Below are 14,028 nucleotides of genomic sequence, written 5' to 3'. Positions count from 1 at the left end.
AGCTTTCCCAATGAAGTCAAAAATCTTTGCTCTGGGTTCTATGACAAAAGCCCTTTCTACTTCTAAGACAGACATTGGTTAAGATGCCATGGATATGAAGGACCACCAGCAGTCCTCTCTTTCCTCCTGTTAGCAAGTTATTCTTCTGGTCCTTTTTGTTCTTTTCTAAACCATCCTTGTCACCTTCTCTAGGTAAAGCCATATCCCAGCCATCACTGTGATGAAAGCTTGTGCAGATAAAGATGACCTCCTGAGCAAACAGTAGCCAGTTCATATCTCAACCCAGCAGGATGAAGCTCAGCAAACACCAGACACCAAATTCTTCAAGTAAGTTATTTGCTAATACTGATTCTCCAGCACTTCGGGTACTCATTGAAGTTCAATTAGTTGCTCAGGTGGAAAGTTTCTCTGCAACAACCATCCATCAGAAACCTCCAAAACACAGCAACTGAAGTTCAGTTCAGAGCCTCTCTTTAATTCTATTCACCAAATGCCTTGCAGACTAATTTGTTGAAAGTGTTACTTATACCTCAGACAGAGGAAGCCTCCCCTGTTTTCATCCACCCACCTCTAGCCACTATAGGCCAAATATCTCTTTTAAGATCATTCCCATTCGAGTTGATTTTTGGTACCTGGCATTTCCAAATGACTGGATAAATAACCCTAACATAATACACACGCATCAGTCTCACCATGCCTTTCAAACAAAATGAATAGATACACATAGATTTTCAGTAGTTTTATTGAAAAATGCCTCTTTCATTTCAGAAATAAATAATATAAGGCAGTGAAATTCACAATTTGCAGTTAAAATATAAAAGCAGCAATTCTATATCCATAGTCTTGCAAACAATTTCCAACTGCTTTTGATAACTAAGAAACATTGTATTCTGAAAAAAAAAATAAATCCATACTAAATATACAACATAAACATGCAATTCCATCTCTGCAGGATTGACTGCAATTTGGCATAAATGTTCCTGTGTCTACAAACAAGGAGATTTCAGGCATTATTAAACTGTATCCAGTTGATACAATGATTTCAGCTACTTAATGTTTGTGGTGTTTAAAGGAGATGTGTAAGAGCAGCATATGCTCTGTGAAGTGTAACTAAGAATAGAAGAAAATGACAATGATATTGGAAGGAGAGAGAATTTTTTTGGTTTCCTTCTTTAACTAGACAATGCAGACCTGTGACATGACTGAACTGCAAACATGGTTTTGAAAAAGAAGAAAAATGTAGAGCTAAAGCAGTCAGTCCTTAGAAAATTTGCAGCAACTCTGTGGTTAATTTTGGTTTGGTTTTTTTTGGTTTTCTATTTATTTGTTTTTACATCATCTTAATGAAAAGGTAGCACTGGGATAACTGAATGTGCATAGTAACTTGTATGCAGCCACTACAAGCAAAAGTATTTTACAAGCATTTCCAGAGCAACATGAAGTCTCTTGATACTTACATTGCTATCCTCACAAAAGCATGACACAAAACAGGGGTGCGTCTGATATCAAAAGACCAGAAAGCTACAATGCAAAAGAAATTATGCGCTCTCCCTGCGTGTACCTGCAAATGCAAGTATAGCAAAACCAAAAACCACCGGCCGAAAACCCAAAACAAGACACAGATCTTTCATGGTTTTGTTTTTGCTTTTCTTGACAGTGATCTTTTCCAGCGCATGTGCTCAGGGTATTCTGGTGAATGCATTTCAACTCCATAGTCCTCATACTCGTCCTCTCTCCTTTCTGACTCCATAGGTACTATAAAGGGTTCACCTTCAGGCTGATAGGGTCCACTTTCAGGCACGTATGGCTCTGGTTGAAAATAGTTGTCCGATTGAACACAATAGTTATCGCATGTCTTTGAATCCACAAATACAATGAAAGTTAGTGTGTCTACATAATGTTAGTCCAATCTTATTTCCATATAATAAATATATAAATTAGTAGTTCGCTGGGGGTATTTTTCAGTTTTGTTGATGAATACTTTTTAGCGGTAACATAGTGAAAAAGTTTAAGATTCGTTTTGAAAGGCTTTGTATCCATAATACACAAAGCGTTGCAGAAAGAGTCTTAAGTTATGCAAGGGGACAATTATGGTGAAATTAAAAAACAAATTAAAAAAAAATAAAATCAAACACCCCAAACCAAAGTAAATCAAGTAAAAATATTATTTTACAGCTAGTTCAGTAAATCCAAGCACTGGACTTTATTTTAAGCTTCGTAATTAGTAGAAGACATGGAGCGGGTGAAATGAACAGGTGCGTTTGGCAAATGCTAAATTTCTCTGAGAATGGGAAAGGAAGTGTAGACATCGTTATCACCAGCGGCAATATACAGTACATGTCATTGTCTCGTGCTGTTCCTCGTAACAAACCGAGTTACAGCTGGTGCTTCAGGAACACCAAAAACTACAGCAAAACAGAAGAAAAATAATTATGAAACTTTGGTATTTATAACTGCAGTTACAGAAGCCAACAAGATTACATATATGAAAAGGCACATGCCCCGCTTCAGAGACATTGGTAACAAGCAACAGACGGGTAGGTTTCATAAGTTGTCAGGGATGTTATTGCGGCACATAGCAAGCAGCAGCAGGCTTCTATGCAAGAGCATCACGTAGAGTTGTTAACTGATTTTAGTGGATACGGTCCCATACAAATCATTTACAAGCCACAATTAGTTTACTATTTACATAAGTCGTTTCTAATTTACCAGGTTAAATCTGTCTCTTCTAATGGCATTACCTTTGCTGGTTAGTAGTTTTATAAGCCTCCTTCACCACTGAGGCTTTTGATGGTACGGGTCTTTTTATAAAAAAGAAAGACTATTTTATTATTGAAATGCAACAGGCTTAATGAATTGACATCACTGTCCTTTATCTCATTCACAAGTTGTGTTAGTAAAAAGAATCTCCCCATTCTATGAGGCCAACATGGTTCAAAAACCATATCCGTGGTGAAATATCCATACGGACTCATTTTCTAATAAGCACGTGCGCAAACATCTCAGAAACAGGATTTTCATGTATTCAAACTGTAAGCAGCACTGGCGACTTAGAAAATGTGTTAGCCGAAACCTGAAACAGGTCAAAGATGATGTTAGTCTTTTAAAAAAGTCCACCTGATGTGCAAAAACATACTTTCATCCAACTAAATACATAACAGTTAAGTCATAGGCATATATTTATATATGTATACATAGCTGCTTACTAGAATGGAGAACATTGCTCAATCACAGGTACAATTTTCTGTCTTTTTCATTTAAATAAGAATTTTGCGTGAGGTTTGCACAACTACCTGGTTCTTTAACCAGCAGCACTGAGTCTGCAAGTGTGTACATATATATATATATTTTTTTCTTCTTGTGGGTACATGCAGAATACACTAAGAGCAAACCGTATCCAATAGTAGTATCACATACACTAATTTTGAGATGTTGCAATGCATATATATTAATTTGTTAACAATACTGTGGTCCTGTAGGATCCTCATGTTAAAATATATTAGAATCTTTCCAGTCAAAAATTGGTGGCCTCTGTGACCCTTTATGTCAATTCCAGAAGCAGCCTACTGTTCTGAGCTACATCACAGAGTGGAAGGCTGATATGACCCCGGGCTAACCAGAGACCCCATGGTGTTTAACTCGGCAGAAATTGTAGGACAGTGACAGTGGCGTTTCTTGGTTGTCTGCACTGTCTCACTGAATGAATTTCTTTTGTGGAAAATCTTTATTTCAGGTACCAATTTTGTGTAAATAATCCTGACATTGCTCAAAAAGAGACACACGGAAATTGCCAACCACAGCATTCTTTTTATTGTTCAAGAGAAACATGGAGAATTCAACCTTGTTCTGAAGACGATTGGAAGGGGTGGGGATGGAGAGGAAAAAAGAAGAAGAAGAAAATGGTCACTTAAATCCTAAGAGCAATAATATCAACTACTAGCCATCTATGTTTAAAAAAAAAAAAAAACAACTAAAATATTTAGTTACTGCTTCCTATTTAAAGCAAACCACACACAGCATCAAGTAAATCTGCATCAAAGTCCAAATGACTGCTCATACACTTGCACATTACAATGAGGCAGGCCTGCTCATGGCAACCACTTCCTCCTGATTCAGTATGTCCAGGCTAGCAGGACTGTCTCATGTAAAACAGCTCAATATGAACAGCCACAAAAAAACAGCCACATCTGTGGAAGTTAAGATGTTCATAACCTACCTGGGAATCCTTGGCCATTGTAAGGGATGCTAGCACATTGGGATGAATCACAATATCCTGGTGGTCCTGGGGGACCTCGAATACCCGCATTTCCAGGACGACCTGGCGGCCCTGGTGGTCCTCGTGATCCTGTGGAGCCTGGTGGACCAGTTCTAGATTCTCCTTGTGGACCTAAGTTTAGAAGTGAAAGGTTGGGAGGTTGTTCTCTTTAAGAGCTAGCTTGATAAACAGCTAACATTACTGCTGTCTAGACTACGTCTTCGGTGAGAAAACACTTGCACTTTGTTGCTATATGGAGGTCTACAGAAAGAAAAACAAAAGAAAGCTAGAAATGTGACTCATCATTAGTTGCTTCCCTGTGTGTGGCTAATTTAAGGATTTATTCACAGAAACTGATTTAGCAAGGTTTGAGCCAAGTAAGAAACATCAATGAATTCTCTGGTTTATTTCCCTTCTGGGTAAGATAGGAAGATCTCAAGGGAAACTACTAGATTAGACAAGCACACTGGATTTCAATTAAATTATAGAAGTGCATTAATTCTCCTACCCTGTAACCTCAGGATAGATGAGGTAATATTTTTTTTGGAACCGGTCTTATTATGGTTAGCAGAAAACTAAAGCTTCAAGTAATCGTGGCTACAATTTGCTGCAAGCATCTTATGGGTCCTGTAATGGAGAACCGTGTTTAGCCTGGTAAACTACAAGCAGAAACAAATGATGCAGCTGATTTCTGCCAAGGTATCAGTGAACAAAATTGCATGATACAAAGAGCAAAACTAATGGTCAAATCATTGACTCTGTCATCTGGTAACTCTGCTCATGGGAGTATTTTGTAGTCCAGCGATAATCTGTAGCTCTGCAATCACAAGTAAAAAATTGAACTAGATACTGCAGAAGTATTATCTGATAACACTTCTGAAAATATCAATCAAATAGTTGGACAATGTATTTTCATAAAATACATTTTCACACAAGCAAGCATGCCAGATGAACAAACTGCAAGACAAAGATAAATAACTAGTGGCCACATCCAAAAATCTTTCTAAATTGACCTTTTTTTATACAGGTTTCCAGTAAACTCTAATGTATGTCAAAACCATCAAGTGGACAGTGTGGAGCATGTTCATTCACCGTATGTAGTCTGATTCCCTATGAACAAATGTTGTCTTTTTCTCCTAGTTTTCTGTAATCTGATAAAACAAGAAATACTTACCAGGTGGTCCTGGCAAACCTCGTGGTCCTTGAGATCCAGTTCCTCTTTCGCCTTTCTCTCCAGGCATTCCTACAGATTAATAGTAAATAAATAAATAAATAAATAAATAAATCCCCAGCAATAAAAACCAAAGGAAGGAAACCTCATAAGTAAATATTTCTTCACGCTCTGTCTTTTATATTAGCATTTAGTTCCCATTATTTAATGTAACAAGGCTGGTCAAACTTTACTTTGTACAGATGTCCAAATGTGCATTTGGGAAAACAATTTGGACATAGATACAGTAACTAAAAAATAAAGTAGAATGCAGACGTAATTTAGTGTGAATGAATTTTCTCAAACACAGAAAAGCCTTTGAGATACTTAAAACATCACAGAACCTTATTACTTTAAACTACAAACAGGAAGGTATTTTCAAGCTTGCATCATTCTTCTGTAAAGGATTCTACAACACAGATTTACTCATATGCTCAAACTTAGCTCAGAGTTCCTTCCCTCCCTCAGTGTACTGAAAAGAGCCAAGGACGTAGACCTAGTTCTTTCAACTCCTAGTTTTGATTCTTGGTAATGACTCATTTTCTCTCTTAAATCAGAGTTCTGCTCTGTGAAGAGTTGCGTTACTCAAAACAGCCTTTCAAGATGAAGCTGCTTAGTGCCAAAAGAGTTCTGAGAACATTCACTTTCCTGGGATATCCTGTGGAACCCTGAGGCAGAAGCCAAAACGTTACACCAACTTGTGTTTCATGAAACATGAGCAAGGGAGAGTCAAAGGAATGCATTGATGTAACTAAGCTCGTCCTCTAGAATATCAGTGTCTCTCAGGCAATCCAAGTGACCTAACAGGCTACTGCTAGGTGTGGGCTTCCTAATCTGACATGGTAAAGGCATCAGACTGCTCCTCTTGCAGCCTCTGCTTTATGTCTGCTGTAAAATATACAGTTGCCTTGAAATTTACTCACCTCTTTCACCGGGTGGTCCTTGGACCCCAGGAGGTCCTGGGAATCCTGGTCTTCCTCCAGGTCCAGGTTCTCCTCTTGTTCCAGCAGCTCCTGGGGGACCAGGTGGTCCTGGTGGCCCTGGCTGGTTACGGTTTGAATAATAATCATTCGGGATTTGATTCAGCATTTGATTGAACCGGCTCATTTGACCTTCACAAGGAAAGAAAAATGGTTCAATAAACCATGTGAAATGAGTGAAACTTTTGTGAGAGTGTGAAGGAACAACAAATTATCTCTCTTCATTAAATCCTATCCTTGTTCCCATTCAACAAATTAGTGGTGATCTAGTACAGATTAATTAGGAAGGCTTAGAATGTTTGTCTGATAAGAAGGCTAATCAAATATAGAGGAGGGAAGGAAGAAAGGTAAGGGGGATTCTGGAAGCTAAGAATATTAACAGTAATTAATTTCAAAGCAATTAAGGTCACAAAATAAACATTTGTTTAGAATACTCTTACCCTCAGAGTTCTAATTAGAAGTTTTTGTTCTGAAGACCAGAAAGGACTTGTTACATTTCTACACGTGGAGTATCACATTTCTATGTACTTTCAGAGCTCTGCGGCTACCACAAACACAGTGTAAATTACTCATGAGTAGAGCCAGCAGCACACGGTCTACAAAGTTGCTTTCTTAACCCTTTAGGATGCACAAACCTTTACCTATAGCCTTCTGGATACAAGCAAATTTAATTTCCAAAGAAAGGTGGCTAAACAAAAGCAACAGCATTATGAACTATGCAGAAAGGAGCTCAGTGGGAGGCCACACCCAGCCCTACCTGGTTAGTGTCATGTGCTAGTCCTACCATAACCCTGCAGAGGTGAGCTGAATATGAAAAAAATAAGGCATGGATGTTCAAAAAATAGATGCTACAAGATTCCAGGTAATATATCCTTATTCGTGACCCTAATACATTATAATGTATTCTAATTCCTAACAATTCAAGGAATTTTCTTTCCTTCCTCTTCAATGGCTAACAGACATGTTCTAAACAGCAGCATCACAGATATACTGGACATACTGTCTTCCTTCCTGCACACAAACACTTTTAATGATCCAAAAGTATCTCTTCACCTCAGTCAGCACTTACTCATTATAGAAATAATATTAAGAACAATTTATGGGCATATTTGTCTCTGTCCTCATCAGCAGGTCTGTTTATAGTAAAAGCATGGCCTCGGGGACAGAGAGAAAGTCTCTGTAGAGAACACTTGCATGGGCTGCAGAGCTGTGCTTTGTGGCAGTAGAGGCCTATAATTCAATTTGGAGTCCTTCTCCAAACAAATGTCATTTTTACTTGCATAGCACAGCTGATTCTGTGCACATTATTTCCCCAACATTCGTGCGACTCTTCCTGCTAGCAAAGGAGCTGCAGTAGTACCAGTTCTCTTCTCCTGAAGATAAGACATGTTTAATGAGAAAATGTATACTGATTTTATGACAAAGATGAAGAAATATTGGACCAGACTGACAAAAGAAAAGTCACCTTCCTTGTACAGAGCATTAGATTTGCTTATGTATTTCCAAAGGTCACCAATTAGTTCATGTCCAAGCTAGCCACACGGATCTGGCAAAAGTGTAGCACTGCATTTTTTTCCACCAAATCATCTGCATTGGACAGCTGTCAGGTCACTCAAGCTCTCACTACATTTTGTGGTCCATATCTCACTTTAAATTTAAAGCATTGTTTTCTCTTTTAACAAAGTAGTAAATTACTCGCATGAAAAACAACGCAAGCAACACTGTTTACCATTTATCAGTTGTTCACAAACTTGTCTTGCAACTGCTCGCATCATGTTCTGAGAAGCAATGTCACCCTAAATAAAATCAAAACAAATTTTTTATTAGCAAATGTCTGTGCTTTGAAAGACAGTGTTTTACTAAAAATTCTGAGGAAAACTGACTTTAAAGTAGACTTACTCTGTCACCTTTTTCTCCCTTCATTCCAGGTGTGCCCTAAAACAAATAAAGTAAAAATAGAACATCTGAAGGGTTATGTTATTCCACACCACCTATGGGTTTGAGACATGCAGTTCTAGAAAACGTTTTGACTCCTTCATGAAGACAGACCTGGCCCTGCTTGAACTTTATATTTCAGAGATGCTAAAGCAGGTGCCATAAAACACTGGACAAGTAACAATCTTTTGTGTATGAGAAAAGATCTGAAGGAAAAATTCAAATAAGGGCCAAAGAAACTGATGTATTCTGACACAGAGACCACACTGGCAAATTGAAAGTTGAATTTCTAGCATTACATTTCTGTAAATGGTGAATGGTCTTGTATGAGTTATAAATGACTGTTTAATTTTAAGTCTCAGCCATCTCATCATTAAAGGAGGTAAGCTAGAAAGAATAACACATCTACAGCTGTCTCCTTGAACCCACAAGAAACAGACCCCATGTTAAGTGAAAAACAGCCATGCAGAGATGACACATAAGATGGAGAGAGATGCCATTAAGTGCTTATTCTATTTATAACAACAGCTTCTCTGCTAATTCTCAACCATTTCTAGTCTTACAATAGTTTCATAGAAGTCTTAGCTTGTGCTGCTTTGTAATTATTAACATTTGTCAAGAACTAACTTTTTTCTAACAGCAATTTCCATTTGTTTTTGAATACCCTAGCAGTTGCGGGCATTGTGGTTTTCAAGAATACTGCATAACAAGCCAACCAGAAGGACTGATTCTAATTTTTATATATATATATATATGTGTGTGTGTGTGTGTGTGTGTCTATGGCTGGAAAAGCATCAGGTATACTCTAAGGATGCCTTCAACTGCTGAAAAGGAGATGTGAACACACAACCTGCTCTGCAAATAAAATTGTGTGTGCACACCTCTCACACAAGATTTTGAAATTTTAGTCTTCTGTATTCATTCCACTACCAGCAAAGAAAAGCATGGAGAGAGCAAGCAATACTTTCCACAGAAAATGTAATTACAATGTTTGGTATGATAGATTTTTTTAAAATTGTTGAAATAGACAGCAATGATCTCAGACGGATGTTTCGAACTTGCATTGATCTATTTTACATGATTTTAGCTACAGTAAAAATCGCAGATTTCCATTCAAATGAAGCAAAAAATTAGATTCACAGTCATTTGTTTTAGCCACTAGGTAACCCTCTGAAAAATTTAAAAATCCAAAAGTATTCCCCTAATTTTGACAAGGAAAGGGAAAGGGAAAGGGAAAGGGAAAGGGAAAGGGAAAGGGAAAGGGAAAGGGAAAGGGAAAGGGAAAGGGAAAGGAGACTGCATTTACTGCAAGACCCGTTTAGGAAGCCATCATGAATAGTCACTCCAATGCTCTGGAATACTCACTGTGACAAATGTCACGTGTGCCAAATTCCAGGGAGTACAAAAAAAACTTTGGCTAAAACAATGGCTCTTGAAGTGGCCAGTATGAGTTTTACAGGTGATCTTGGTGGATGCAGAGTTAGGCCGCAGCTGAGTCCTTCTAAAATCCTACTATAAGCTCACCTGCCAGAATGTGTCCAAAGTGCACAGGAGCTTTTTTAGTTAAGCGAAAAGGGGCTAGCATGAGTTCAAATAGACCTTCACTTGTAGCCTAAATTACTATTTGAATGTAAGGCATATTCCAAAGGTGAAAGACTGGTTTGGTCAGCTGCAGCTCTGCATTTGGCTCTCCACATAGTTACACATACATTTGAAGTATTACTGTTTTTTACATCGTAGTATTTCTTTAAGGAGCATGTTTATGACCATTATCAAAGCAAAGGCTAAGTGTGGGCTGCAGCTGTTTTTCATAACATTCCTACGGTACCCACAATTAATTTCAACAACACGAGACAACAAATCATTCCACTGAGGTCACAGCAGACACAGCTCGAATATGCATGGCACTGTTTCACAGACTTCTATCAAGTTTTAGGGCAAACAAATTTCCTCAGGTTATGTCAGGGTGTGAACTTGGTACTCTATCTGAGCTTCCTGCAGCAGATACATACACCTACCCCATGATGTGCCACAGAAAATATGAGGCAGATCATCCATAACTGAGTTAAGTAGTTGCCATACTGTACATTTACATCATGCATAACAGACCATTCGTGTAAAATTAATTGTGAAGACTCAAATGAAAGATTTCGAATGGCAACATCATTAATGTGCCACTGGAATAAAATATGCCATCAATGAGACAGTTAGTAATATGTGCACAATATATCCATCAAACCGATGAATATTCTTTTCCTTCTGCCGTTCACTCTTTCATCTATACTCTTTCTTAGTGAAGTCCACAGGTAGAGGGTCCGTCTTTCAGTTTTAGCTTACCACAGCCACATGCTCAAACAAACCATAGACTTGTAAATGCCATAGCAACAAACAAACTGTAACAAAGCCATCAGAAAAACGTGACATTTCTATCTGTCATTCTCAAATAATTAACATTGTGGTAAATGCTGATGTACTAAAGCTCTAAAAGACAAGTAATCGGTCTCTCAATTCAACAGATATTAACATCTCAGTCACAAACTATCATGGCTGAATATTCAATGAATAGAGTTTCAGGTTTTTCACTTGCACTGGTTACAACATGAAAATCTGGGGGAAAATATTATCTTCTTTTTTTGTTTGAAACTGGGCAATTTTTGCTGTTCTCTGAATGCAATTAATTTTAAATTATCTACTGAGCATATGTTTATAATACCTGTTCATTGTATTCTGATTCTCTCTAAGGCTTTCTTATAACAACCTCATGTTGTTTTTACCAGAAGCAAATCAAGTAGTTCATCTTCACTCACTAAGCAAGTGCAAGCATAAGGGTTCAGTTTTCTGGCCTACTACACCAGCAATATTCTAATAATTACTTAAAATGCTGTGTTCCAATGATTTTACTTGCTAGAGCATTCACACATCAGTACTATACACAAAAGAGGGCAAAAAATAGCAAACTTTAAGTGTTCAAATCCTATAGACTGTTTCTGAAAATATTTTTGCTGACCAGTTATGAAAAGTTCTTCAGGCTGTCTGCAGCCACAGGCCACGCTGGTTAGGCAGGAAGATTCTCTAGTAACAAGAGCACAACATTGCTCCAAAGCATTGCCAACAAAGGTCCCCCAGCTAGAAAAAATGATAAGGCCATTCCTTAATTATAAGGAATACACTCAATTTTACAATTCACTGAAATGAGCCTCATTTTTCAGTTTGTTACCTTGCAAACATACACTGACTCAGCCTTATGATTGGAAATTCAGTGGCTATTCTGAACTAATTTTAAAATCTGAAGATTAGAGGCTGACTGGCTACGTTAGCAACAAAGCTCATCTTCCACCTGGCTATTTGAGAAATAAGATTTCAAAATAATAATTATAACTGCAATTGAGTTGCTATTTTCATCTTCCCATTTGGTTATATTCTCCTTAAATCTCAGCTTGTTCTCTTTTAATAGACAAAAAAAAAGGGCAATTTCACCAGCTGCTTGCCAGCATTTTGAGAAGCAGCAGCTGCTGCTGACATTCTGTTTTGCTGATATCCAGCAATGAGGGAGTCACTTGGGGTCAGTGTGAGGAAAAGCTAGTTTATGCTGCTTGTGGGATTTTTCTGAGCTGTGGGATAAAGGCTGAGGCTGCAAGAACATTCTGAAGGAGGACAAAACAAAGGAAGTTTTGCTATTTTTACTTTAAAAGATAATGTGCTCAACTGTTTTCCCCAAAAGAATGTTTTCTCCCATAAGAACAACCAGTCTGTTGCTCCCAAAGCAGTGTCTTCTTGGGACTTCATCTAAGATATCTGTATAGATGGATGCAAGATCAATAAGTACATTGCAGCAGAGAGTGGAAAATGTCCCAAACCTGCATTTAACTCACAACAAACACCTCCCTTACGTGCTTGAGATTACCCTCTAAAAGTTTGCACAGTCTGTTTGGGCCTGGAGGCATCAGTCTAACAGCACCTTATATATAAAACATGAATGCTTTGCACTATTTCCTGGGGAGCTTCTAAATCCACAAAATCAGACCCTGTTGTCAAAGTGTCTGTTTTATAACCAAGACAGCTCTAGCTCAAGCCAATTTAATCTGCCTACCCATCCATTATCATTTTCACTCTCACACCCATAAAACAACAGTACTTCAACTTTCTTGTCTTATAGTCCAAGATCTTATAATTTACTGGAACTTTCTTGTCAGATAGTCCGAAATCTTCTATTTCCCATTACATTTATTCACAGAAAATATATCTGTTTCTTTCTGAGGCAATATTCTCTTTTAGCTTAATGACTCTTTCTATACCCTTGGTGGTTGTTACCCTACGATATGTGTATGGAATGCTACCAAATTCTTGCTCTATGGTCAGATGGACAGAGGACAGATCCTTTAGTCTCCTCTAGGATAGCCAGTGCTCAGTTCTCAATAGATTACTGACTAATCTGTGTTCTTTTTCAGTCATTTTGTTACTACACTGAAAAGACAAGTAAGTTTCTTTTGGAAGTACTTATAAGCAGATTAAAAAGTCCAATTTCCTATTTCCATGAAAATTAAGTTAACACTTCATGTATCAGTAGAAGTATATACTGAGGTAGAGAATGTTTACAGCCACACATTTGTGGTGTGATCTGCCTCAGCTTAACACATTAGTAGTTGATATTAACACATCAGGACAGAGCTCCAACTAACTGCATTCACTGGGAATGTCTTCACAACGCCAAGGCTCCTCATGATTTGCATGTAACTGTGTATCTTTTGCCTGGGGTGGAACAGTCCTTGCTTTATAGGGGTCACACTTGACATGCATTGCATAGCACCGGCAATACAGATTGCTCAAGCAGAAGAAAAAATGGTGACATCTAGTAGAAAATTATTTACAACTTGTATTTACCAGAGCCAATGTGAAGCCTCATTACCTTTCTCCAGGACAGGAAGTTACAAGTTTAGGCAGCCCTGAACTACATATGATTGATGACACTGCAAGTTGCATTTGGCTATCATGCTGCACCTTTGGCAATTCTAATACTGGACACAGAGCAAAGCATTGAAATTCAGTCCACCAAGAGTCTGATAAAACATCTGTGCAAGGTGCAAGCCAGAATTCCAGCTGGGAACTGTTCTAGAAACATAAGCTTTTTTTTTTCTCTTTAAAAAAAAGGGAAAAAACGGGGGGGAAAAAAAAAAAAAAAAAAAAAAAAAAAAACCCCAAACATTTATTACATTTATTTCTAACTGAAAGGAACTCCAGACTAGAGTTTAGGAGAACTTACACATGGTGCTTGGACAGGAGCTGACTGCATTGCTTTGTAAAAGCACTGCAACTGGGCTTGTAGCCCTCTTTCCTTCTACGCATGTTGTTTACCTGCAGATCTTTGCTTCTGAACTGGGTCAGCTATCCAGTGTCCCAGGTAAAGGAAAACTCAGATACACCTGGTAGTCTGAAGTTCATTTGTGAAAAAACCACAGCACCTTCTGCCCTGTCTGTATCTACTAAATATCTGACCTAGCAAGAATATCACATTAGCAATATATGTCTAAAGGCAGGAAAGCTTCAGTGCTTTCCTATGACACTCAGTGTCCTCTTACTTGAAGGAGAAATGGGATTTGTAGGCTGGCAAATGCAGACTGAATTCAACAAGTGTATGAAAGAACAACCCA

At 38.0% G+C, this 14,028-nt stretch overlaps 1 protein-coding gene across 1 annotated transcript in view; it reads right to left on the bottom strand.

Moving 5' to 3' along the window:
• Positions 1–1,317: 1,317 nt before the first annotated feature.
• COL12A1 (collagen, type XII, alpha 1) overlaps positions 1,318–14,028 on the bottom strand; it is a 102,108-nt gene continuing 89,397 nt past the window's right edge. The window contains exons 45-50 of the mRNA XM_008944742.1: positions 8,345–8,380; positions 8,175–8,241; positions 6,389–6,577; positions 5,430–5,498; positions 4,217–4,387; positions 1,318–1,809 (exon numbers count right to left, since the gene is read on the bottom strand). Coding sequence (XP_008942990.1) covers positions 1,628–1,809; positions 4,217–4,387; positions 5,430–5,498; positions 6,389–6,577; positions 8,175–8,241; positions 8,345–8,380 — 714 coding nt within the window. The 3' untranslated portion in view covers positions 1,318–1,627. The remainder of the gene's footprint in view (positions 1,810–4,216; positions 4,388–5,429; positions 5,499–6,388; positions 6,578–8,174; positions 8,242–8,344; positions 8,381–14,028) is intronic.

This window comes from Merops nubicus, unplaced genomic scaffold (assembly GCF_000691845.1).
Source record: "Merops nubicus isolate BGI_N331 unplaced genomic scaffold, ASM69184v1 scaffold177, whole genome shotgun sequence".
Lineage (NCBI taxonomy): Eukaryota > Metazoa > Chordata > Aves > Coraciiformes > Meropidae > Merops > Merops nubicus.
The sequence above is the reverse complement of the archived record's forward strand: the minus strand, read 5'-3'. Positions and strand labels throughout refer to the sequence as shown.